We start from the raw sequence: 25,443 nt of genomic DNA, 5'->3' as shown, positions 1-25,443 counted from the left end.
TTTGAGATTTCAAAGGACTCTTCTGAATGTTCACATCTACATGAGTTCATAAATGTTATCATTGCTGGCTGCACTAAAGTGGATTTGATTGTCTTAGGGCTTCTTATCCTCACGTCTTTTAAACTCCTGAGGACCCAATAGATGCATTTTAGGCAGAACTATGTATTTCAAGAAGTTGTAACTAAATCTTTATGTATTTGTGAGAGCAGGTGTGGATTTTTCTACAGCACACACATGGATTTCATTCCATTATGGAAGAGCTGATGACTCATAACAGGTTAGCTGTGTAACTGGGGCTCAAACAGTTAAGATGACTTTGCTCAGCTTGGTTTCTGGGGTCTGATCACCAGCCCTGAGACAGCATGAAACAGATGATTTGTCATTCTGCACACATGGCCTCCTAGAAGCAGGGAAGCATTGGTGTAGGGATAAGAACACATGAGCCTTAAAGTCAGATGGCCTGTACCAACTACCAGCTACAGGGACCTGGGCAAGTATTTGTTTGTTTGTTTTCACTCCTTCCCTTTTCCATCTATGAAATGGGATAATGACAGCATCTCTTATGTATAATTGTGACGATGCAAGTGACTACCCAGAACAATTACTGGTGTGTAGTAATCAGTGAATGTCGGCTGGCACCATTATCTGGCAGCCCCTTTGACTGGGAGAAATAGCTGCAATGTTTTGATATCAGTTCCATTACTGTGCAGCTCTGTTCTTTTTTGATAAAGACAATGATGAGATTCTTGTCACATAGGTACACACCAATTTGAGCTGTTCATATCTCCAGATAAAGCAAATCCTCATCAATATAAATTGAATTTTGAATGAATCCTAATTGGATAGACACACTGGAGGATTTTTACATGAAGTGAATATTTTCCTTCACCCACTCACTGCGCACTCTCCGCTGTACACATTTCCCTATGCTTTTCTTTAATCTTAACATTTACATATTAGTACCCACATGTAGCAGACACCCAGTGAACCTACTTTCTAGATTTGGAACCTGGTGAAAATGGATTCATTTCTCTAGCTACACAACTAAGAATGAACTTCAAGTTTCTGTGATTTTAAATGCCAATCAATACCAGTCCTCTCTCCCTAGAATGCCCCGTCTTTATAAGTCACTGTTCTGTCCCCTCCAGTCCTCTCCCTAAAACACAGCTCTTCTCTTTGAACTCACAGGGCACTGTAGTAAACAAGCATAACATTGACCTCACACTCACCCTTCCTCACTCACGTCTGTACACATCTTAGTTTCCCCAATGCTAGCATCTTGAAGGTCTGTCAAGATCATCTCTATGTCTGACACAGCCCTCAACAGTGTCTTATACAATGTCATGAATGACTTGTCCAAGAAATGAGATTCGTCATTTTGCAGACTATTTAGGAAATTTAGGTCATTTTTAGTTCAATACTGGAAAATTTGTTTTCACTTACTTCTCAGAAAGTTTAACAACACAGCTTTAAGCCCTTCTCAAGTTACAAGAGTAGGTAGAGGTAGGGGAAGAGCTCACCACATGCATCTATGTTTTCCTCGTAGGAATTCTTAGTGGGGGCTGGAGAGATGGCTGAGCAGTGATGAGCACTGGCTGCTCTTAAAGGACCAAGCTTTGGTTCCCAGCACCCACATGGTGGCTCACAACTGTCTGTAACTCCAATTTCAGGGAATCTGATGCCCTCTTCTGACTTCTGCAAGCACCAGAGGCACACAGGTGGTGCACATAAATACATGCAAACAAACAAATAAACAAAAGAGTCATATACACAAAGAAAAATAATTTAAAAAAGATAAGAATTCTTACAGGGGAAAAATTGAGGTTGGCTTATGGAACTTAGGAGTTTGAATCATTTTCAGACAATAAAGTACAAAAGACCCTTGTGTAACCACACAGGAACCCTCTCTTATTAGATGTTATCTGAAGTTATAATAGTCCAGCAATTTCATAACAACAGAGCCCTCTAATACACACACTCATACTTTTTCACAGAGCCCTATTTTAGAAGCTCCTTTCAGCTTTCTCCAGTCTTCTACATTTTATTACACTCTGTCATACTTCCATCACTGAAATTCTTTATTCTGTTGGCAAAGGAAGACACTTTGAGGTCTTTCAACTCTTTCCAATATCCAAAAATAAAGGTTGATGTAGTGTGTATGTCTGTCTACATCTTCACAGGAATAGGTTTAATGACAGGAACACTACTGAGAAAATGTTAGGCAAACCAGGAAGAGATTTTCATCACTTTAATCAATTAGAGTTTTCTCTCGAGTCTTAGAACTAATATAAGGACCATCTCCACCTTTCACAAGAGAGATTTAAAAAATTCTTAGCTATTTTGCATCTGGATATCATAATTCAGTTATACTGTGGTGCATAAGAATTATGAATTAGAAAATCAATCTCTAGCTATTTCTCCTTTCTTTCCTCCTTCCCTTCCCACTCCCCCTTCCTCTTCTCACTCCTCCTTCCCTTCCCACTCGCCCTCTTCCTCTTCTCACTCCTCTTTCTCTATCCATCCCTTCCTCTCTGTCTCTTTCTCTCCTTGAAATCTTCCAAGAAGACTCTTCAAATTCTCTATCCAGTTTTCTCATTCCTTGAATGTTTTCTTGGGTATTTATGAATATAAAATCTTTAAGGAGGGGAAAGAATGTTGACTTGGTATGAGGAAAACAAGCACTCTTATGAACCAAGTTAGTGCCACCTTTGTAGATCTTAATACATACTAATGATCAGAACAATAATAACAAGTGACACTCTTAGAAGCAGCCAGTGTGGTGGTGGTGGTGGTGGTGGTGGTGGTGGTGGTGGTGTGTGTGTGTGTGTGTGTGTGTGTGTGTGTTTGCTCTATGTTTGTTTTGTTTTGTTGCATGGGATCTACTAAATATATGATGAGACTATACTGCTTGAGCCTGAAGAGTGATTTAATGCTCGCGAGGGAGATGTGCAGTCTGTTCAAAGCTGACCCTAAACAATGCTTCAAGAGAAGAATAAAACCTCATTGAATACTCACGGTGAAAAGAAAGGGTAACTAACCTGTGACCTCATTACAACTCCAACTACGGGTGCTCAGTTATCTTCATTCTTTTACTCATCACGAAAAATGAGAAGAGAAATGCTAATTTCCCTACCAACCTCATCACCAAAAACCTCAGGGTGGGAAACCTGGAAGAAGGTGCCCAGGAACTCCTAGAATAGGGTGGGAAACATCACAATACAGAACTGATAGCGGCATCTGAAACATCCTGGAAGGAGATGTACTGAACACATCTGTGTGCAGTGTACACAGTGAAGGAGATGTACTGAACAAACACATCTGTGTGCAGTGTACACAGCGAAGGAGATGTACTGAACACATCCGTGTGCAGTGTACACAGCGAAAGCACCTTCTTCTCGGTGACAAGGCCTTGAGATGAACTTAAGAACAATAGCCATGCATTAAGGGCTTGATATATGTCAGGAAATTTGTTTGTAGGATTTCCTCTAATTCTCCACTAAAGCCCTATGAAGTACATATCATAGTCCATTATTGAATAGGGGAGACACCAGGGCTAATCAGGTAACCTTCTCAGGATACACTGTTAGGGAATAGAAAGGCAAAATGAGAGCTATGTGTCACCAAACGACATGTTTTTTAACCCTTTATCACAGTCCCTTAATTTGCTTGACAATTTCCTCTGGAGTCATACTCATGAGTGAGAGGAAGAACAGACTGATCCTGACAGAGGGGGGAAATTGGCCACACTATCAGACACTCACAGTTACATAGCACTTTATCATCTAATTTTCCACCCACTGGGGCTGACATCATCTTTCCTATTCCTCCCAACAACTCTGTGAGCTGGCAGAAAAGAGTCAGTAGTTTAAAATAAATGGGCTCATGGGTGTGAAAGGAGCAGCCCAAGTCACATGGGACAGACTCGGGGATAGGAAAGGAGCTGCCCAAGTCATACTTGGGTCAGACTGGGACTGAGACTTAGGTAGAAACTTACCAATCTCAAGATGTGTCCCTTCCCACACCATCCCTTTTAACTGTTGGGGATTCTGAACTTCATTGGATTCTGTGTTGAGATGGGTGTATTTGTGCATGAGGAGAATTGAAAGGTAGCTCTCTCTGTAGCAGATGAAGGGCTGTGCCTTCAGCAACAGGCACTGACCATTTGAGGTGAGTGTTGACTTTGACCTGGGTCAGAACCATTGAAAGCAGGAATGATGAGAGCCACTTAACAATATCTCACCAGGGACTGGCTTTAGTCTACATGTAAGAGAAAGGAAATACCTGTCCTAGAAGACATAGGAAGAAAGTGGGAGGAACCAGAAGTCACTGTCACAGTACTCTGGTCTCTGAGAGGCCTCTGTGAAGGGACAGGTGAGTCCCATCTTCTAGAAAGAAAGCAGATGCTCCTTGAAGTGAAACTATGCAGCTGGTTATGTACAGAAGCAACCATGGGATACCAGCTGCCTGGTTCTCCTCACTACAGCTGTCCCCCAGACTTACAAACATGGGTATGAAATTCTTATGGCAGCACTTTCTCTGCTACGGTATACCCATCTTGTTGATTTCTCTCGTTAGAGTTCATTCTCTTCTTTAAAAATAGTTTTAGATGTATTTATTTTTATTTTGTGTATATGAATGTTTTGCCTGCATGTGTGTATGCTTACCACATGTGTGCCTGCTACAGAGGTCAGCAGGCATGGGATCCCCTAAACTGGAGTTACAGAGAGTTGTGAGTCACCATGTGGGTGCTGGGAACTGAACCCAGGTCCTCTGTAAGAGCAACACGTGCTCTTAACCCCTGAGCCTTCTTCCCAGCCCCATCGTTCTAAGTTTCTGACAACTCCAGATAAAGGTTGTCAGTTCATTTCCATTCACTCCACATGTTCATAGCGCTCTACCGACTTAGCTTCATGGAGGCAGAAAGCAAGGTGACATGCTTAGAGACACAAGGGTGGCCAATGCAGACATTGTTCTGCCCTTGTAGAAATGTTATGCTAGAACATTCTTCTCCTGTGAAGAATCAAATAGTCAATACTCTGGGCTTTCTAGGCTGTGTTTCAAAGATTCAGTTCTGCCATTATTGCACAAGAGAAACTAAATACAATATATACATCAATGGGTACAGCTGTGTGCCAGTAAAACGTTATTTATAAAAACAGTCAGTTGGCCAGATTTAGCCCACAAGAGTTCCCCACTACTTGAAACAAGTAAGTAGTCACACAGTGTTTTAATTACTCTAACTCAAACAGTAGAGTGAGCTCCGCGACATGTTGTAGGGACACCAGAGCCAGGTTAAGGAAGGTTTCCAGAGGAAACTGGCATTCCAAAGCAGTGTGGAGGATGGTTGGAACCAGGCTGACGCAAGTGTCCACCCTCTTCCACGGATGATACTCTCCTTAACCACGTCCCTCGTGAGCGCTTCCTTGCCCTGCATTTCCTTGACTTGTCTCCTTTTATCAACAATTCCAAGCCCCCTCCTTTGCTCACACAACAAGACATCAAGTTTCCCCTCAGTCTGTCACATTCTAGATTCCTCTCAGTCTACCAGCAGATTTCTCAGATCTGCTCAGAGAGAAAGCTGTCCTTAAACAGATGCATCTTATGGAATGCAAGTCATCCTTCCAAACATAAATAAGCCAGCAGCTTGACTAGAAGACTGCACTGCCACCAATGGAGGCAGCAGCTGCCAGAGGCTGAAAAACACCAACTTTCTCTTTATCCTTTCAGTGTTTTCACAGATGAGTTTGCAAGGAAAATAAACTACAGCCCAAAGCGAAAAGTATACACCAATAGGAAGGTATCGGTAACGAGTGGCAGACACAACAGCAAAGTCTAACCTGCAAATATGGGTACTAGTAGAATTAGATGCATTGTGCAAAATAACAGTTTAATGTTTTGACAGAAATAGATGGTTGAACATTGAGAAAGTAAAGCAAATATTAAAAACTTAATTTGGAAGAAATAAAACTAGAGAGCTGAAGGAGATGATTAAACAGGTGAAGTGCTTCTCACAGAAGCACGATGACTGGAGTCAGACCTCCTCCACTTACACACACACACACACACACACACACACACACACACACACACACACACGTCTACATGCATGCATGCACACTACACACAGACATACGGGAAAAAGAAAGATTCTAGCAATTAAATAATCAGATAAGAATCTGTTGAACACAGTTCAAGAAAGAATTGGTTACTTTGGAGAGACGGAATAAGTAACAGATTAATTCTCTAAAAGGAACTAGAGAATGGAAAAAGCCAAATAAGGAATCAAGTGCTGGCACTGGAAAATGGCGCCATGGATAAGAGCTCTTGCAGCTTTTGCTGAGGAGCTGAATTCGTTCGCCAGCACCCATGCCTAGCTGGCCATTGCCACCTGTCACCGTCAGCTCCAAAGGGATCAAAGCCTCTGTCCTCTGAAGGCAGTGCACCCATGTGCACATACAAATACACACAATTAAAAATAAAAACACACATATCTAGGAGTAATCAAGTGCTAATGCAGACACACACAGGAGCTGGAATACATGATAGATGCAAGACATGTGGAGGGCATGAGAAAGGCGGGATGAGAAAGAAGCTCTCTTCAGAAACATCAGAACTACAGTTTTCTAGAATTTCTGGGTGAACAAACACAAAGTCAGTCCATTTCCAAGCAATGAGTTCTTCCCTGTTTACTCTACTTGGTCAAGTCTTAAAAAAAAAAGCAATTTCTACTGTTTTGACAGATCCTTAGACCATGAAAGAGTGTGGTATTTCCATGCTGTTATACAATGTGGCTGCAAAATCGAGTGGTATCATGAGAAGCCTTCTGTATTGTTTGCATTTTCCTCATCCACCCAGCTTCTAGATTTCTTTCCATACTACCACTTTATTGGTTTTAGTAAAAAGAAAAGAAAACGAAAAAAAAAGGACATATCAGAGTCTAGAAATTGGGGCCAAGCTGGAATCCCTGGAAACCCCCAACAGCTGGTTACAGTGTTTGACCGCGAAGCGATTGAAGCGATTGTATAAGGACAGCTGTTGACAGCCAGCCAGCACAGTAAGTCAGTGACACCAGAAAAGAAAGTTCATTAAAGCATCTTCCCAGACCTTGAAATGAAATTGGATTTAGCAAATGTCACCCAAATACAGGTGTCCTTCAGCCCACTCACAGGAAGGTAAGAATAGGCTTGGCTAAAACTTAAGGATCGTTTACTAAAATGTCATCACCATCATGCTACGTATATGACAAGGAGAAAAAGGCAGGAATTATTCTCTAGTCTAATCAACAAAGCTGCTATTAGGTCACATAAATGAAAATGATTTGCTTATGTCCTCCAAATGATTCAACAAATCCTATACTTGAGTGCTCAATTGTGTAAGTTTTAAAGTAAAAGAGGTAAATGATACTAATTTTTTCTTTTGAAATAAATGCCATGCCTTGAATATTTTTATTGCTTGCAGCTATTGGAATCCTTTTCTGAACACAATTATAACCTATAAAGCAAAATGCAGAAATGGTAAGAAGAATGTTTCTTGGTTTAGTTGATTCTGACCGCTCCCTTGTAGAAAGCTGTCGATCTCCAGATGTCCCATCAGCGAGACCTCAGGGCACTGGCTTTAAATTTTAGAATGTACCTGCACTGACAATAAGCTTATTTAAAATATAGGCTCTGGGAGCTGGGAGAAATGACTCAGTTCTTAAGTGCTCCCACTTAAGGATCTGAGTTCCATCCTCCGGAACCTACATTTTAAAGAACTGACCAAGGTGGCAAGCATCTGTGATCCCAGTACTGGTGAGGATTCCTGGGGCTTGCTGACTAGCCCACTGAGAGTTCCAGCCCATTGAAAAACCTTACCTCAAAAAGTTAAGACAGAATGATTGAGGTAAATACCCAGTATGGACTTCTGACCTCCACACACAAACTCATATGCGTACACACACCACAGATTCCTGACCCAGCTGGAGAGACTCTGATTCTGCAGGTTTGAGATGAGGCCCAGAATTCTGCCCTTTTACAAGTACCACGATAATGTGAGTTTTGTCAATGGGTCCATAGAGCTCCTTAGTCCTCTGTCTTAGGAGAAATAGACTCACAAGCCCTCCCTTTCCTACAAACTCGAAGACCTGAAGAACACCTGCTGGCTAACCCATAGAAGTGGCCTGACCTCCCAGGCTCTTGCTTGGGTTGGGTCTCCAAGATGACTCTGATCTGAATCCATAATCAAGGAGAGGGACAGAACAGTCATCATGATTCCCAGGCATAAAGTGAACCGGACTTAGCCTGACAGCTAGACACGGATTCAAAGCATGCAAAAAACTCTTTGTGGATGTTTGTATATCTGTCTACTCTTTCCCTCTCTCAAGGTGGGCAGCTCACCTTGCCGTAGTCTCCATGGTAATGGGCCATTTTCCCTCAGCCTTCAACTCCGATCTCAGTTTCAAGAATGAGAAGGAGTGGTGTGAGCTGAAGAGAGGTTGGTAAAGTTTTTTATTTATCCCCAAAGAGTAGACGGTCAATATTGACCTGATTGCACAGTAGACAGGGAGACACCATGGCCTTTTTAAAGCAGAGCGCCTTGCTGAGTGGTCAGAGCTAGGGGTGTGTGGAAGAGACGTCAACAGTTTTTGCTAAAATGCAATTGAATTTGCTCTTAGTTTTGAGCGACCTTCAGCATTCTGTTTTAGAAATTACTACTCACTTAAGACAGAGAGTATTATAGGTGACAGATCCTAATTATTAATAAGGCACTGGGTTTTGTCACTTTTAATGTATGAATCACATGCATTTACACTCCCAGATATTCAGTGAGAAGGGAAAAGAAACACGGAACACACTTCATTCGACATCTACTTGTCAAGAATTTCTGTTCCCGTGCGCTTCACACTATTTCATCCACTCCAAGGAGTTAACTACATGGGTTAGCAGGATAAATACCCTTTTCCCTCCAGACTTTTCTATGACTTTGCAAGCTAGTCAACAATTGAGCACAAAGGCATCCAGAGTCACACTGGAATGTTGTGACAGAACCATCAGATGACATGGGACTCAGCCTCTTCTGTTTATGTCCCAACAGTGACAGCAAATGTGAATAGAACCCACATCCCAGCCAGCACAGCCTGAGAAAGACCTGACACTGACTCCACCATCCACGGCCACAGACAGAAAATGGCAGCAAACTCCCCAAGAACAGCTCTGGCTTTGCTCTTCTTTGCCCTCTCTTGGGTCCTGGGCACACCAGAAATCTCTTGCAAAAAGGAGGACGGAGGAGCTGTGGACTGGTAGGTGAATGAAATGGGATGGTTGGTGTGTGCAAATTGAAAGTCAGGGTATGTCTGTGATGAGCCTAAGGAAAACTTTCACCTGGCTTCCTCCCTTTAAAAAGCCAGAGACGGGGGCTGAGGACATGGCTGGGTTGTCAGAGTGCCTGTCTCACATGCATGAAGCTCTGGGCTCAGTCCCCAGGGCCATATAAACTAAGCAAGATAGGACACACTGTAATCCCAGCAGAAGTATCAAAAGTTCAAGGCCATCCTCAGCAACAAAGTGAGTTCTAGGCCAGATTGAATTATATGAGATCTTGTTTTTAATAAATAGACACACAAATTAATTAATTAAAAAGAAGAAGACTTGAAGTGTGCCAATGGGCTCGATTCCCAAGCAGAGCTAGTTGCTGAGTGGGTGAGTTGCCGCTGAGAACGTGCCAAACAGCTCTCTGGAGCCTGAGTGGGTGCTCTTGGGGGGCGGGGCAGAGTGCAACCGAGCTGACAGCTGTCACTTGGCAATTACCTTTTGTTGTGTGTACTTTTTCTGACATACAAAGCCAGGAAAGCACAGGGCTTTTTCTAAAACTGAGGCATACCTTTCTCCCCAGGGGAACAAGAGAAACTAGTTGATGGAGCCAAGCATTGTTTAGTTAACCTTCATTCAGCCTAGGCATCGAGCAGGAGTGACTGGGAGGTTCTTGGTCTCTATCACAGTGTCAGAGACAAACCACCCTATGTCAGTGTGGTGAGATCCTCTTTGGAGATCTGGCCGCTTTTCCACTCTTCAGCTCTGGTGTTTAGGTCTGCTATGGCAGTTGACATTGTTGAGAGAACTTCAAATAAAGAGCATCAATCAATTCAGTCTTTCAACATCTATGAGCTCTGACCAGGCCCTGCCCTGAGTTTTAAAGACAAAGATATAAACAAAACATATTTCCAACCCTTAAGGGAGCTCAGTTCTGTGGGATGGACATAGGACATTAGGAAGCACACAGCCCTGAAGGCCTCTTTGAGGAAGTAACATTGGGCCAAGTTTTAAGAATAATTATGAAGTTGTTTAAAAAATAATAGGGAGACGTCATGGCAGCTCAGGCCAACAGAGGAGCAGAGAATCAGTGCAGAGTCGGGAGGCAGCATGGGAAGTGTGGCACTCAGAGTGTGTCACGCTGCTTGAGATGAGGAGAATGTGCCAAGGTGTCTGCAGACGAAACTGCAATGACAGGTGTAGGCCGGGCAGGATGGGCTTCCAGGGCCGTGCTTTGGGATGTGAACCTGATGTTGAAAGGGACTTGGAACAAGGTTGAGATACGACCCAATCTTCATGGCAACAGTGCAAAGACAATGGGAGAGAACCGGTCTAGAACGACAGAGTGAAAGGACTTCCACAGTATGACAGACAAAACAGACCACAGTGTGTACAGACCAGAGTGAAAGAGCTGGTAGTGGAAACAGAGGTTAGAATAGCCTGGGAAGATGGAAGGTAGGTGGGCACCTGGGCTGGGTGGCTTTTGAGAGCGTATGTTCAATAACAGCATAGGATGAATAGGTTTGGGGCAAATACTATGAACTTGGCTTCAAAAATGTGGAGCTAGAAGCTTCTGGGCCTCCTTTTCTCTAGGTATCTAACCCAACCTGGAGTTCTAGGCTAGAACCTGCATACAGAGATGGTTACCCAGGAAAAATAACTATAAGTGCCACTGTCACCTAGAGACAATGGCATGGTAGCAGTCAGTTACTCTGCTGGGGGCAGGAATAACAAATTGTGACTGACAGAATTCTTTTTTCACCGTGACTGAATGGGTTTATTTAGTAATATGTGTCAAAAAGACAGGCATAGCTGCTAGGAAGAGGAATTGCTCAACTGTCACAAAATCAGCATATTTCCTGCCACATGTGAGGACTTGGACCTGTGGATAACAAGGCAGGACACTTGGACAGAAACATAAATCTGTAGAGGACCAGGTGAGCAGTGTGATGCTCTTGGGCAGACTGTTGCATTATGGTGGTGTATGTACTGTGTTTGGCTCACTGAGTCTCTTGGGGTTAATTCCAGGATTTTATGCTGCTATAGTGTATTTGGCTAGACCAGTAGTTTTTAAATTAGACCAAATTTACTTTTGGAGGACTTTTGACAAGGTCTAGAGATAGTTTTGATGGTCACAGCTTCAGAATACTATTGACATCTAAAAGGGTGAGGCCAGATGTCCTATGGGACAAAGGCCAGCTCAGTAAAAATAACCTTGACCCCAATGAGACTAGAGCACACGAGAAAGCCTAGGCTTTCTTGGCATGACCTAAGGCTGGCTGAATGCTACATAAGCCCAACCACTTGTCCTCACTGTGAGATATGCAGAGAAAATAACAAGCAGAGTAACCACAGGCACAAGAAGAGGAGGCCGCTTCAAACAGCTGATGAGCAAATCCTCCATCCAGAACATTCTGATAAACTGAGCTGAACAAAGTTGCTCGGGACCAAGCTGCAAGAAAGCCTCCAGCTCAGACAAAGCCCACCCCAACTGACTATCCCCAAAGAGACCAGGTGCTAAGCATTATGGTAAGAGCAAATCCAAGACCGTGGCCTTCTCTCCCATGTGACCACTGGGGCTATGGGGACAAATGAGAGAATCACTCTCAATACACATGAGCTTTCATTTCAGGGCCCCCAGTCACTAGGCCAGCTAATGTCTTAGACTCTAAGCCATAGCACATACTACCCACACCAAACTTTCCTTCCTGGGGGAAAAGTAAAAAAAGAAAAAAGAAAGAAAGAAAGAAAAGATAGAGAAATGGCAGAAGCCTTGAGTATTCCCGTTGCTTAGAGGCCTCCTATGAAACACAGTGAATGGTATATTTGTTTAGCATAGACTGGCATCAGAAAAGCAATCAATAAGTGAGAGCAATTCATAACTATTTGCTGTGTTAGGTTTATCTTTTATAAGTTACCCAAAAGGCCTGGCAGTAAAGATGCAGCATCCGGGCTGGAGTACCTGTACCTGGACTCGACAATGAGAAGCTGGAGGAAGAGCCAGTATCTGGTGAACAGCAGCAAGAGTGTTTTGGGAAGGACCTTAGAGCAACTATATAAAGTGTATACCTCCAAGGTAGGTTACAGTCAATCATTCGTGGAGATCATAAAAAGTATGTAAACAAAATCTAAATCTTCCTCAAAGAGCATCTTTGGAATATATATATTTAAATATATGTTATATTATAGATATATATTTAACACACCTAACCCTTGAAGCTTGAGATAAACTCACTCAGGACAACCAAATCAACCTGACCAAGGCCTTAAGAAATACATCATCATAATCTACACCAATGCCAAGTTGTTGGTTCACTTTCTTAGAAACAAAGAATAATCCATGACATATGAAGGAACACACAGACCAAACGAAAGCAGCCCGGCAAGGCAATTCTTTTAACAAAAAGGGTGTGCTGGACCCAAACTGGGCTAGCCAGCGTGCTTAGCCAAGATGGCTTCCATCTTTTATCCCTGACTAGACAGCAACCTTGTCTCATCTCATTGATGGGAACTCAACTTTACAATCTGATGCAATTAGTTAATCAGTGCAAAGGGAACCAGGAAGGGTCAGGAAATATAAGTTCTTGTTAAGCTAACTACCTTTGATTTAAAAAAAAAATCTCACAATTTGGCATCAAATGCAACAGTATCACTGGGCAAGATGTGAAATGATTGCTTACTGAAGCCTTCAGGCTGCCAGATCTCTGCCAACTCACTCAGCGCTTACTCTTTTATGCACCTAATAGAAATGGGGTGAGAGCCCTCTCCCACTGCCGGGCAGTGCAGGTCTGTGAGCATCGTGCCTTGAGCTGTAGGTTGTTTAAATCACGGTGTTGATGAGTGCTGGTGATTCACGTAAAGGTTCCTCTGGGTCTTCCTTTTAATTAATTATTTTCAAAGCAGTAGGCTGACAGCTAAGGCTTTAGCTTCAGGAGCCCAGAACTGGCTTACCTGAGTGGAGATGAAGCCTACAACCTGGACTTCAGGAAATGAACTGACCAGAGACAGGGATTAGATAAGTAGGCCTGCTGCCTCAGGGTGGCCAGCTCTGCAGTGTTCCAGGTTCCATCTGGTTTACCGTGAGTTCTTTCCAGACACGAGTGACAAGTAAAACCAAGCGGTAACTAACACGCAGTTCTGCTCCATGAATGCATTCCCTGACAAGAGCTCGTGGGCATGCTGAAAATGACTGTTTCTATATTATGGTAGACCCACCCAGTGAATGCATTCCCTGACAATAACTTATGGGCGTGTTTAAAACAACGGTTTCTATACTATGGTAGGTTCTTTGCTGGGCTTTTCACCTGTTAATTAATTTAATGCTCACCACAAGACTGCTTTAGCTTCTAATACTACTGCACAAGTCTACCTGAACATTCACTCAGGAGCTCTCACTGTGGGGGAGGGGGCCAGGGGTGGTGCTTGTTTTATTCACCAGCCATTAAAAGCAACCTTGAAGCAAAATTACACAGTTAAGACGACTGTAGGCTGTTTGAGCACATGTGATGTGCCAAGCACTGTTTCGGGTGTTTTCCAGAGTTCTTTAATCTCAATAACAAGCTTGTTTTGAATAACCAGGCTATTGTGTACAATGAAAACTGACTGAGTGCTTCTGCTCCCCAAGGTGGAGGGAACCTGGAAAAGAACCCATTAGTGAGAAAATAAACCATCCCAGGAACTCCTGGAACGGAGAAGAGGAAAAGATAACATTGCCAGGCCACTGCCATTCACCTTAGTTGGAGTAGATGACCATTTGATTTTTCGGTTGGCAGATTCCATTAATGACCTTGGGGCATGAAAGGCAGCCAGTGCCTCGGAGAGAGAAGGCACTACACCTGCTTAGCAGAACAGAAACAGGAAGAAGGGTCAGGTGTGATTCACACCTGTAATCCTAACACTCAGGAGGATCACTGAGGCAGGAGGATCAGCATGAGTTCAAGGCCCACCTGGGATATACAAGTGACCTCCAGGCTCGTCTGGGTTACAGACTAAAATCTTGCCCACCCTCACCCTAAAACTGAAGGAAGTAAGGAATTAAAGAGTGTGTGAGAAGTGAAAGGGACGCTAGGATAGAGCATACAGATGATGGAAAAGCATACGATGTTTGAGTAAAACCCACACACGTACAGTGCTTTGAGTGCTTGGTTCTAGAGAGGAAATGTCAGGAAAGGGGCTGATGTCAGGTTTCCATATCTGATTGGCTCAAAATTAGAAAGCAACAGAGCAAACGGCACGTAGGTGTGACTGGATGTTCTTTGGAAGACAGAACCATCTGCCCACAGTGACTGGGAACTGTCTTCTCTACCCTTTGACCTGGTATTGACCTTCTGATAGTGGGAGGCAAGATCAGACAGCTAATTGAGTATCACCAGTGTCAAGGGGATTGAGTCCAACAGCCTGGGTACATTTGGAGTTGTTCCTATTCTTTTACTTTTGCAAATAAGAACCCTTCAGATTCCTTAATAATCAAACTACACTGCAGTGGCTTACCCTTCTCTAACTATATCTCCAGCTAGACTAGGGTCAGAGAGTAATCCCCTTAGTCCAGCATCCAATAATCAAGACAGCACTTAACATATGGGTTAAAGGAACAGAGCTGGAGCCTGGGAGATGGAGATAGCCCTCAAAGGCAAGTGTGGCGAATGCCGGCAACATCAGCACGGGGTAGAGGCGAGCAGATCTCTAGAGTTTGATGACAGCCAGCTTAGCTGAACCTGTGACCTCCAGGAGCAGTGGGAGAATCAAAGTAAGATGGAGAAGTAGTGGAAGAGCCTCCTAAATCAACTTCCAGCCTTCACACATACCCGCTCAGTCAGAGGCACTCACATAGACGCACACACATTCTAAGAGAAAGGGCCTCCCTGTAGCCTAGGCTAGTCAGCTAGTCTTGAACTCACGATCCACCTGCCTTCTCCTCCTCAATGATGTAATTGCAGGTATGTGCCACCAGGTCTATCCTGCCTGTTCTATGATCTTTTCCACTCTTCAGTAGCAACTCTTCCCACCAAGGCTGTAACCAATTTAGACAGAGCTGTCTGTTACACTCCAGGCTGTAATAATAAATATCATCTATTATAAGAGCAAATACCCTCAATAGATCATCCATGTGGCACCTGGAAGGCATACATATGGCCTTGTTACCACAGCCAATGCCAGCTCAGAGTAACTGTCAGTTCCCAGGAGAAGGATGATGCATTACCATTCTGTAGCTGCTGTGGTTGATTATACAAAAAGCAAGCAAGCAAACAAACAAACAAACAAAAAAACCAAGGCTAAGTAAACAGCTTACTTTCCTGGAATGCCAAAACAGAGTAATCAAAACTATGCTACTACACATTTTTAAGTGCTTTTGAATTACCTCAAATAAGTAACTTCAAGAGACCCATTATTGACTTTTCTACCTGAGGAAAGAAAAGGGATTTTTTTTTTTAAGGAAATGAGTCGCTCTCATTGCTTTTACTATGTCACTGAATTTTTTTTCAATATCAACATGATTGGTTTCGATCAAAGTCACTGTATCATGACACAGATGGAATGGAACCTCCAGAACAAACGTAAGAAGTTCCCAAAACATGACAAAGAGACACCACCAAAACAACAGCTTGCCTCTGACTCAGAAGGTGAGCAACCTCTTTGGAGAATCTCACTAGAAGAAATCCAATATCACACATTAAATTTCACCACTTTCTCTAAGGAGAAAAATGTCAACGTGGCACTGAGAAATGGTTTGGGGGAAAACAACTCTCATACGAGAGAGGAAGGGGAGCAGGTGACGAAGAGTCCTGATTAAATACAAAGATGTGAAGGCAGGGAGGCACGACACAGGCAGAGGAAATGAGATCCCCACAGCCCGCTCCACACTGCGCCTGTAACATCAGTGGAAAAAACCCAGGTGTAATCTCAGGTTGTTCCAACTTCATTTCCTGAACAAACAATTCCACACTCCTTTATCATACTTGCTGCTTGCTCAATCAGATGCCTGCTTCCAAAACAACCAAGAAAAATGTAAGTGTCATCTTCACACACAGATCACATGGGACTCCTGTCACATGAGGCTAAAAAAGCTAGGTGGTGGCACATGCCTGTAATCCCAGAGCAGAGGCTGTGGAGTCAGGTGGCTCCCTGAGGTTTGCTAACCAGTCAACCTACTCTAGTTGGCTAGTTCTAGGCCAGGAAAAAATGCTCAAGGTTGTTCTTTAGTGCGCGCGCACGCACACGCACACGCACACGCGCACACACACACACACACACACACTATGCATGCACACATATACACACAAAACCTGTATGAGTGAAAATGGACTTCTCCCCCTCCATCTTGCGTATCACAGAATTCATGTTCCTGTGGGTGATTTCTCAAATGTATTAATGAAAGCTTTGTGCTGTAGGCTGGGTAGCTGATAGAAATAGTGAGAATAGTTGTTGTGCCATTATAACTCTATGTGTTCCTGCAGAGCAATGAAACAGCCTATCTGATGTACAATGATGGTGTCCCCAAGTCTACGAACTACAGCAGAAAGTACGGACACACCAAAGGTAAGTAAGTGGTTCTTGGCTTCTCTTGCCTGTTGGGAATCAACATTTTCTTAAGACTTTCATCTTTAGTATCCTCGTATTCCACATTAAAAAGACAGCTTTCGTTTTTATGGCTTATCCTGACTTACTGAGATATGATTGCTATATAACACTTTACAAAATAATTATATGGCTTGACATGTCAAATCCCTTTTCAGAAATCCCAATTTATTTCTTAAAATTAAAAAAAACGAACTTTAAAGTAAGCACTCAATTACTGGTTGTTCAAATACCAGTTATACATACATACATACTTATATACATACAGTCACATATATGTATATGTGTGTGTATATATATATCCATATGTATATATACATGGACATACACACACCAGCAAGGATACATTGTATGTGTATATGTATGTGAGAGAAAGAGAAAGACATGTGCATATACACACTTTTTAGTTAGGTTTTGTTGGTTTTTTATTTGTTTCATTTTTGCAGGCCAATCAATCTATCACTGAGTTATACACCCAGAGCATTGATAGGATCTCCCCAAGTTGCTCAAGCTAGCCTTGAACTTCTGATCTTTTTGTCTGACTGTCCCATGTTGCTAGGATTACAGGCTTATACCCAGCTTATGGAAGTTTACTGAGTTGTAATTTGCATTGAATAAAATTCACTCTATTTAATGTGTAACTCCATTTAAACATTTAAAAAATCCTTAAAGTTGTTTTGTTTTGTTTTTGGCTTTTCGAGATAGGGTTTCTCTGTGTAGCTTTGCGCCTTTCCTGGAACTCACTTGGTAGTCCAGGCTGGCCTCAAACTCACAGAGATCCTCCTGCCTCTGCCTCCTGAGTGCTGGGATACAGGAATTCTTAACATAGTAATCTTTGTTATTTTCCACTTACAAACTATGCATAAGTATATGTGTCATAAAAAAAGTTTAAATGTAGATAAACAAAAACTTGTAATCCTAATATTCAGTAGATTATAAAACTATTATAATTATTATTTTTCCAACTCCTTTTAACTTACTATATCTCAAATAACTTCTACAGCAATAAGTATTCTTCAGAATGTTCCAAACCCAAATATCTTCAGAGGAAGCCACATAAGGTCAGCAGGTGACATGGGGCTGAGCTAGCAGGAGACTGGAGAGTACTTACAATGTCTAACAAGGACACCATTACCCTGAATTTTATGGATGCAATTATTCAGGAGATGATAAAAATTAGTATTTTAGAAAATATTTTGAAATTTAATGGATGGCAGGAAATAAATTCAGGTTTAATACTATACAGCAAAACTAATATATCACTGAGGTGCGTCTGGGCCTAGGGCAGCTAATTTTCAATGTCTGATTAAGAACATAGTGTAATTCCAGGCACAGTCACAATCACAGTAACTCCAGCACTGAAGAGACTGAGACAGCAGCACTGCCATGAGTACGGGGCCAGCCTGGGATAGAGTATGAGGCCAGCCTGGGCTACCACGTGAGGCTCTGTCTGCTCCCTATACCCCCCCAAACATAAATCATCTGTAATGCCCATCAAACGTTGTGACATTGAGAGCTTGTGATCACATTGCTGCCCTTATGATAGCCTTGTTACCATGGAACCCAGTGGCATTTGGAAGATGCCATGCTTTCCATCCTCACCCCCAGTGCCTCTGAGCCTTCCTTTTCTGACCTGTTGTTTGCATCGAGGATTGGAGGAAACAAAAGAGAGTTTAATGTGAAGTTGGGGCTTCATTTGACCCACAGGCACGCTAACACCCAGGAGGCTGATACCAAGGTCATGAGACCTGTTAGGCAACAGAACCTCCAACAGTTTCCACCACGGTATACTTTCTTCTCAAGGGGCACTCTTTGCAAAAGCAAGTCAGCAGGCATCTGAATGCCTTTGCTGGCATGTTCTTATGTGGCCTGGAAGCTCTGGTTAGCCCACCACATGTTTATAAACATGGCAAGTGTTTTGGACAAGGGCCTTTCTGCCATGTCACAACCTGCCTTTGTGGCTTTCATTTTAGTAGGCTCTTGAGACTTTTAAAAACATGCTCAACAAGGATGCTTTTGCATGCCCACCTGCGTTTTCTTTGTCTCTTTTAAATCAGATCTGTAGAAATTGGGTGAGCCTTCTCCAACAAATGAGCAGCTGCCTCTTAAAGCCAAGTGCTGCCAACACCCTCCTCGGTTTGCTATTGTCTCTTAGCTGCTCTTAGCAGCTCTTTGAAGACAACTTAGAGACTCACCAGTGAAGACTCCAGCTTGCCAGGGGACTTTACGTTTAACGAGATCAAATTCCAGTTCAGCAAAATTGCCCAACTAGTTTCAGTATGGAATTATTCCTACATCTTCACAAAGTGTCTTCCCTGGCTCCCCTTTTCAGTAAGGGGATACCATGATATGTACCTGAGTTGTTACTGAAATTCTTCAAAAATGAGCAGTAGTTCTCAAGAGCCTAAGAAAACACTAACCTAAAGTGTAAGTAGGCTTCAATATTGTAGTTTTGAAATGTATTTTGAGAGGAGATCTGTTTTCTAACTTTTCCAAATCACATGTGTCTTTCTTTGGTAGGTCTGCTAGTATGGAACAGAATCCAGGGGTTCTGGCTGATTCATTCTGTTCCTAGGTTTCCTCCATTTCCAGAAGATGGCTATGAATACCCATCCTCGGGGAGACGATATGGACAAAGTGGCATCTGCATAACTTTCAAATACAGCCAGTATGAAGTCATAGGTAACACCAGAGCGTATGTAAAGGGGTAGTGTGCTGAAGGAGGAAGTGTGCTATTTCATCTGTTGATTATTCATAGACCTTCTGGTTCCTAGAGTCCCCCCTACTGTCTGCTGTGGTGAGACCTTGGGCAGGGTCCCTCCCAGCCTCAGTTCCTAGTCTGTAAATGACATTATTGAACTCAAACAGGGGTAATAATTTCAAATTAATTTTGGGCCCCGGTAAGTAACAAAAAATGTATGAGGCAGACAGATGCTACATGAGTACTTGGGACAAGGATAAACTTGGGTGTCGACTTTCCCTTGGATGCCTTCAGAGACCTGAGTGCCATCATAAATATACAGAAACACAAGACTACTGATTAGAGATGTCTGTACTTTACATGAGGAACTAGAAACCGTGCCTGCGTGTGTATGTACATGTATGTAAGAGACAAACCTTTCTTTTTAAATATAGACTCAATGTTAGTTTTTTTTTAATTCTTCAGACCAAATGCTGCCTCCATACTGCTAACATCACACCTCAGCAGCAGATAATGTCTTCTAAGATCTCATGCCCAAATAGCCCAAAATACTTCTATTTGACGAAATATTGTGTGGAATTAAGAAAAGATGTAGTGTGTTTCACCTTCAGGTACAGGAAGCTTAGAAAATGTTTCTCACCCGATTTTCACCATAAGCCCTGTATTAGTCTAGACCAATGTCTTAATCTTCCTAATACTACAACCCTTTAATACAGTTCCTCATATTGTGGTGACCCCAAGCATAAAACCTTTTGTTTTGTTTTATTTTGTGTTTTGTTTTTTGAGACAGAGTTTCTCTGTGTAGTTTTGGTGCCTGTTCTGGATCTCACTCTGTAGACCAGGCTGGCCTCAAACTCCCAGGGATCCACCTAGCTCTGTCTCCTGAGTGCTGGGATTAAAGGCATGCACCACCACTACCTGGCACAAAATCATTTTTGTTGCTACTTCATAACTGTAATTTTTCTATTGTTATGAATTATAATGTCAAAATATGATATGCAGGATATCTGATATGCAACCCCTCTGAAAGGGTCATTTGAGATCCAAGGGTTGAGAATCACTGGTCTAGACTCTAGACTAAACTCTAGAGGAACAGAAATGTTAGAATGAATATCTATCTATATGAGATTTAGTAGAGTGACTTATAGCTAGTCCAACTTTGGCTGTCTACCAATGGGAAATCTAAGAATCCAGTAGTTGTTCAGACCACGAGGATTGATGTCTCAGCTGATCTTCATTATATGCCTGAGCCCAAAAGAAGTAACCTCTAATTTCAGTGAAAGGTTGAACTTGACATTGAGAGTAAAGGCAAGCAGGCAAAGAACAAAAGCTTCCTTCTTTCATGTTCTTCATATAGGTTGCCACCAGAAGGTGTGGCCCAGATTAAAGGTAGATCTTCCAACCTCAAAAGATCCAAATTAAAAGTGGGTGTTCCCACTTCAAATGATTTGATTAAAAAAAATCCCTCAAGGTGTACACATCCACTTGGGGTCTCATTGATTGCAGCTGTAGTCAAGTTGACAATCAAGAACAACCATCATGTCCCTCATCTAACTAGTTGAAGTCATATGTTAGAGTGCTGAACTCTACAGAGATGAGACATACAATGAGGTGATTTTCCTTCAAATGAATGTTTGGCACTAAGAGTTCTTTACTTTTATTTATGTACACATAGGGAAAAAAGCATGTGGCCTCCAGGGCAGGGTTATATAAGAATGAATTTTAACTCCACATCTACAAGCTTTATAGGTGTATGGCACAGAGTCTCTGTAAATTCAACTCAAAAATGAGGATGGTGATAACAACAGAATTTACTGAATAAGCAGATAAGTTAGATAATTATTAGGTTAATTAGAAGTTACCTAATGATTAGATTAGGAAAATATAAAACTCAGTTTGGGAAGAGGGTTTGGATAAACAGATTGCCAGAACTTGAGTTTGAATCCCCAGAATTCACATAAAACCAAGCATAGTGGCAGTGCATCTGTAACCCCAACACTCCAACCACAAGAACGGAAGTAAGACAGGAAAATCTCCAGAGGCTCATGGGCCAAAGAGCCTCGGGTATGCGGTGGCAAACAGCAGAGAGACCATACCTTAAATGAGGTAAAACGCAAGAACTGACATGAGGTTGTCCTCTGACTGCCACATGTGTGCCATGGCGGGCACAGGCACATATGCACACACATCGTAGATACATACAAACATTATACACCCCACCCCCAAGAAGATTAAAAATATATAAAACCATAAAACATATATGGAAAGTAGGACTGTTCAATAGGCTTTAATTAGTTTAACCACAAGGCTTCATTTGAAGACTGTTGCTCTAAACAGGTGAGGAGGAGTGCCCACACTTGGGGAATTTTTTTGTTTCTGTATTTTAATCGACACAAAAATCCAGAACATCGGTAAGTATTTCCATTCGTGCTTAAGTTCTCGACTTTTCCTTGTCTCTTGATTTAGACTCTCAGCTCTTGATCTCCCAACCAAACATCTACAGCTGCTCCATCCCAAACACCTTCCACCAGGAACTCATCCACATGCCCCAGCTGTGTGCCAAGTCCAGCTCCTTAAAGATCCGTGGCCGGCACCTCACCGTGCTTCAGTCAGCCCAGGGACAGAACTTCTTCCATTTTGTGAAATCCAATTCTTATACTGATGGTATGAGAAGCTATCACCATGTTAGTTAGTAGGAATCGTGTGGATTGCTTAGAGAACACACTCTGGTTATTCAGGACAGAGAAGGGGAGAGGAGTCGGGAAGCTAGAAGAAAAAGGAAGAGAGACTTCCGGCATCAGCTCGTGTGTTTCCTTGTTCTGTATGAATGGTAGCAGTTGCCGGTTCAACCACAGAAGCACCTCAAACACACAGAGCTGGGGCTCTAGAAACTCAGTTAGTCTCGGCTGGGCAGAGAGCCACAGCTGTTTCCAGCATCTGCCAGACAGTTGCTCCAAGCCCTCCGTGTTCTCAAGCCCTTTCTTTATACAGCCCTTCCCTCTCCCCTGGTGAGAACGAAGAACAGGAGGGAGCAGTCACTTAAGTTCCATACCCCCTCTTAGCTGTCTTTATGCTTTTGTACCTGGGGTTGTGTACATTCCAGCAGCCCCTAACTCTCTCTGCAACCCACTCTAGCCTCAGAATACCTTGCTATTTTTTTCTTCTGTATCTGTTCTGTCTTTCAAACCTACCGCCCTCATGGGCTCTTTCTTTGTATCACACAGGCTTATTTAAAAACCATCCCTCAAGTCTAAACTGCCCATCTCTCTGGTTTCCCTTTTTCCACCCAAATTTCTTTTGGAACAACCTCAGAGCCTTCAGCACCTTGATTCTCTTCCCTTTGAGTCTTGCTTGTCTATAACACTCTCCCCCAGCCATGAATGCTTACATAACTTAGTGGTCCACCATGCTTTTTGCTCTCTTGCTTCTTTTATACATTACAAGGAATTTACTGAATACCTACAGCCTGTGTCAGACTCTGGACGTACAGAAACTAAAGGGACAGGAAAAGTCATTGTCAGCCATGGTGCTGATGAAAACTTTCCCCTCCTGAAACACTCTCCTTCACTGATTTTGGGATCATAGCCTCTTGGTGTTCCTTCTGGTGTATTGAAGTCCCTTGTGCCAGACCTGCCTCCTTAGGAGATGAGATTGCTATATGGTTTTCTATCCTTCCTTATATCACTCTATGTACCATGTAACATAGTTCCAGAAAGACTTTGGATGATTTCCAAGGCTGGGATTTCTGCCCCTGACTTCTACACTAACAGATGTACTCAACGGTGAATGGGTTATTTCCACCAGGAGTTGGTAGAGGTACACCAAGTACAATGTGCCGGATTGGTCATGCCATTATCCTCCACATACCCACTCTTTCCTTCACATTCTACACAGTTTCCAGGACATTCCAGATTCCTTCTTTCCCGTTCTTCCAACAAGCCACCAAATCCATCCAGTTTCAGGTCCTTAATAGCTTTCAATTTTATCATATCCTCTCCAACTGTCTTGTCATCATGGTCCACACAGGTGTTTTTGCCACAGCTGTTGTGAAAAGCTGATGTTTCCTACATCTTCTGAAATCCACCCTTCCAAGTTCATCCTGGACGGTACCTCTCAAATTGACATTTATGACCATACATTAGTTTCTCTACACTAACATTTTTATAAAAATTCTCTCACTGACTTAAAAAATTCAGTCATAGTAGTATGGCTTACAAAAATCCTTGAAATTGCCTCTAATTCTCCATCTTATTATTTCTAGAAGTCTTTTTATGGCTAAAACATTTGTATATTGCTTTCTTTGTGTGAGAGAGAAGGCATATGCAGACTCCAACATCTTTACAATAACTTTATAATAACTTTTGTTTGAACATTGCTTTAGGATTTAGAAAATACTTTCTCATCCACTATGTTATAATGTGGTCATGCTATTACATTTGTCAAATGTATAGAGCAAGAATAAATGGAGGCTTCTACTCCCTAGGGACTTTTCAGGGATTATCTGGTGATCTCATTCACTGTTTCTCTCCTCCTGGCCCCTAGACATCTTTACAGCCTGGATGGCTCAACAGTTGAAGACAGATTTGCTAGCAGAAACCTGGCAGCGAAAGGGACACGCGCTTCCTTCAAACTGTTCCCTTCCTTACCATGTCTACAACATCAAGGCCATTAAGCTGTATCACCGACCTTACTTCAGTTCTTACCATGACCATTCCAAATGGTGTGTTTCCACCCAGGGCTCCAAATATCGCTGGACCTGTATTGGAGACCTAAACCGGGACCCACGCCAAGCCTTCAGAAGTGGAGGATTCATCTGTACCCACAATCAGGAAATTTACTACGCATTTCATAGATTATTAGTCCATTATGAGCCATGTGACTAAGCTTGAGGAAAAGACATATGCACTGTCCTTGAAATACTGGAAATGGAACTTCTTGCCTTGGATCCATTCTCCAGATGTTAAAAACTTCTGGGTATACACAACATAGCATCCAATAAAACACTTTAAAAACTGTAGTGGGTCCACATTTACCATTCTGTTTTAATCAGTAGAAATTTGTTTTTGTATTTATGGAATTAGAAACCCAAATAATGATAATGATGGAACAAAAGAAAATACTCTCTCCAGTTTGGTCATCTTCATTGGCCTGTCTTGTAGATTAAATTTGATCTCTTTCACAAAGCTCTCCTGACTGTCCTATTTAAAGAAAATCAAAGTGCTCTCTGTCTCTCTGTCTTTGTCTGTCTGTCTCTTTCTCTGTCTTTGTCTGTCTGTCTGTCTCTCTGTCTCTCCTCTTTTATACTGTTTGCTCCTATGGTCCTATCCCCCAAAGCTCCTCCTCTGCACTGGTTTAGGTCTAACCTTGCCTCTTTTGCACATGCTTCTTTCTACTCACATCATCTTGAGCTGCTCACTTGAATTCTCCGTGCTATTTTTGATTCAGTCTAAAACAAGGAGATCATAGCTAAGCATATTCAGACTCCTAGTACAGAGCTTGGCATATAACAAGGAAATCGCAGGAGGAAGCCAGGTCTATAATCCCAGCTATTCAGGAGACTGAGGCAGAACTGTTGATCACAAGTTCAAGGCCAGTTTAGGATACAAAGTAAATTCAGGCTAGCCTGGGCAACTTAGTGAGAACTTATCTGACAAAAAAATTCAAGAATGTCTGGAAGGTAGCTCAGTGGTAGGGCCTTTGCAGAACACATGTAAGGCCCTGAGATTCCCCCTCCACTTCTGCTGTAATACAGTTTAGGGTGTAAAATGCTGGGGAATTTCAAATTTGACCTCCACCCAATAAAATAGAACACAAAGAAGTTTTGTGAATGATTTTGAGGAAAAAAAATAGGTAAAGAAATAGAATGAAAACAATGTAAGT

The 25,443-nt window shown here is 42.4% G+C and overlaps 2 protein-coding genes across 6 annotated transcripts in view; one reads left to right on the top strand and one right to left on the bottom strand.

Moving 5' to 3' along the window:
- LOC102912690 (uricase) overlaps window positions 1–8,537 on the bottom strand; it is a 34,428-nt gene extending 25,891 nt beyond the window's left edge. Inside the window, exon 1 of the mRNA XM_006984723.4 lies at window positions 8,376–8,537. Within this exon, the coding sequence (XP_006984785.1) occupies window positions 8,376–8,405 (30 nt within the window). The 5' untranslated portion in view covers window positions 8,406–8,537. The remainder of the gene's footprint in view (window positions 1–8,375) is intronic.
- Dnase2b (deoxyribonuclease 2 beta) overlaps window positions 1–24,580 on the top strand; it is a 36,079-nt gene extending 11,499 nt beyond the window's left edge. The window contains exons 2-7 of one of the 5 annotated variants that reach the window (XM_016003285.3): window positions 9,073–9,277; window positions 12,186–12,363; window positions 16,742–16,823; window positions 19,383–19,544; window positions 22,030–22,227; window positions 24,106–24,580. In XM_016003285.3, the coding sequence (XP_015858771.1) occupies window positions 9,165–9,277; window positions 12,186–12,363; window positions 16,742–16,823; window positions 19,383–19,544; window positions 22,030–22,227; window positions 24,106–24,446 (1,074 nt within the window). In that variant the 5' untranslated portion in view covers window positions 9,073–9,164 and the 3' untranslated portion in view covers window positions 24,447–24,580. Of the gene's footprint in view, window positions 1–9,072; window positions 9,278–12,185; window positions 12,364–15,797; window positions 15,908–16,609; window positions 16,632–16,741; window positions 16,824–19,382; window positions 19,545–22,029; window positions 22,228–24,105 lie in introns of those variants that run through there. The other 4 variants (XM_076575168.1, XM_042280081.2, XM_016003295.3 and 1 more) reach the window with 4 other exon arrangements.
- Window positions 24,581–25,443: the final 863 nt, after the last annotated feature.

Source organism: Peromyscus maniculatus, chromosome 6 (genome assembly GCF_049852395.1).
Source record: "Peromyscus maniculatus bairdii isolate BWxNUB_F1_BW_parent chromosome 6, HU_Pman_BW_mat_3.1, whole genome shotgun sequence".
In the NCBI taxonomy this organism is placed as follows: Eukaryota; Metazoa; Chordata; class Mammalia; order Rodentia; family Cricetidae; genus Peromyscus; species Peromyscus maniculatus.
Note: the sequence above shows the minus strand (reverse complement) of the source record. Positions and strands in the feature narration are given on the sequence as shown.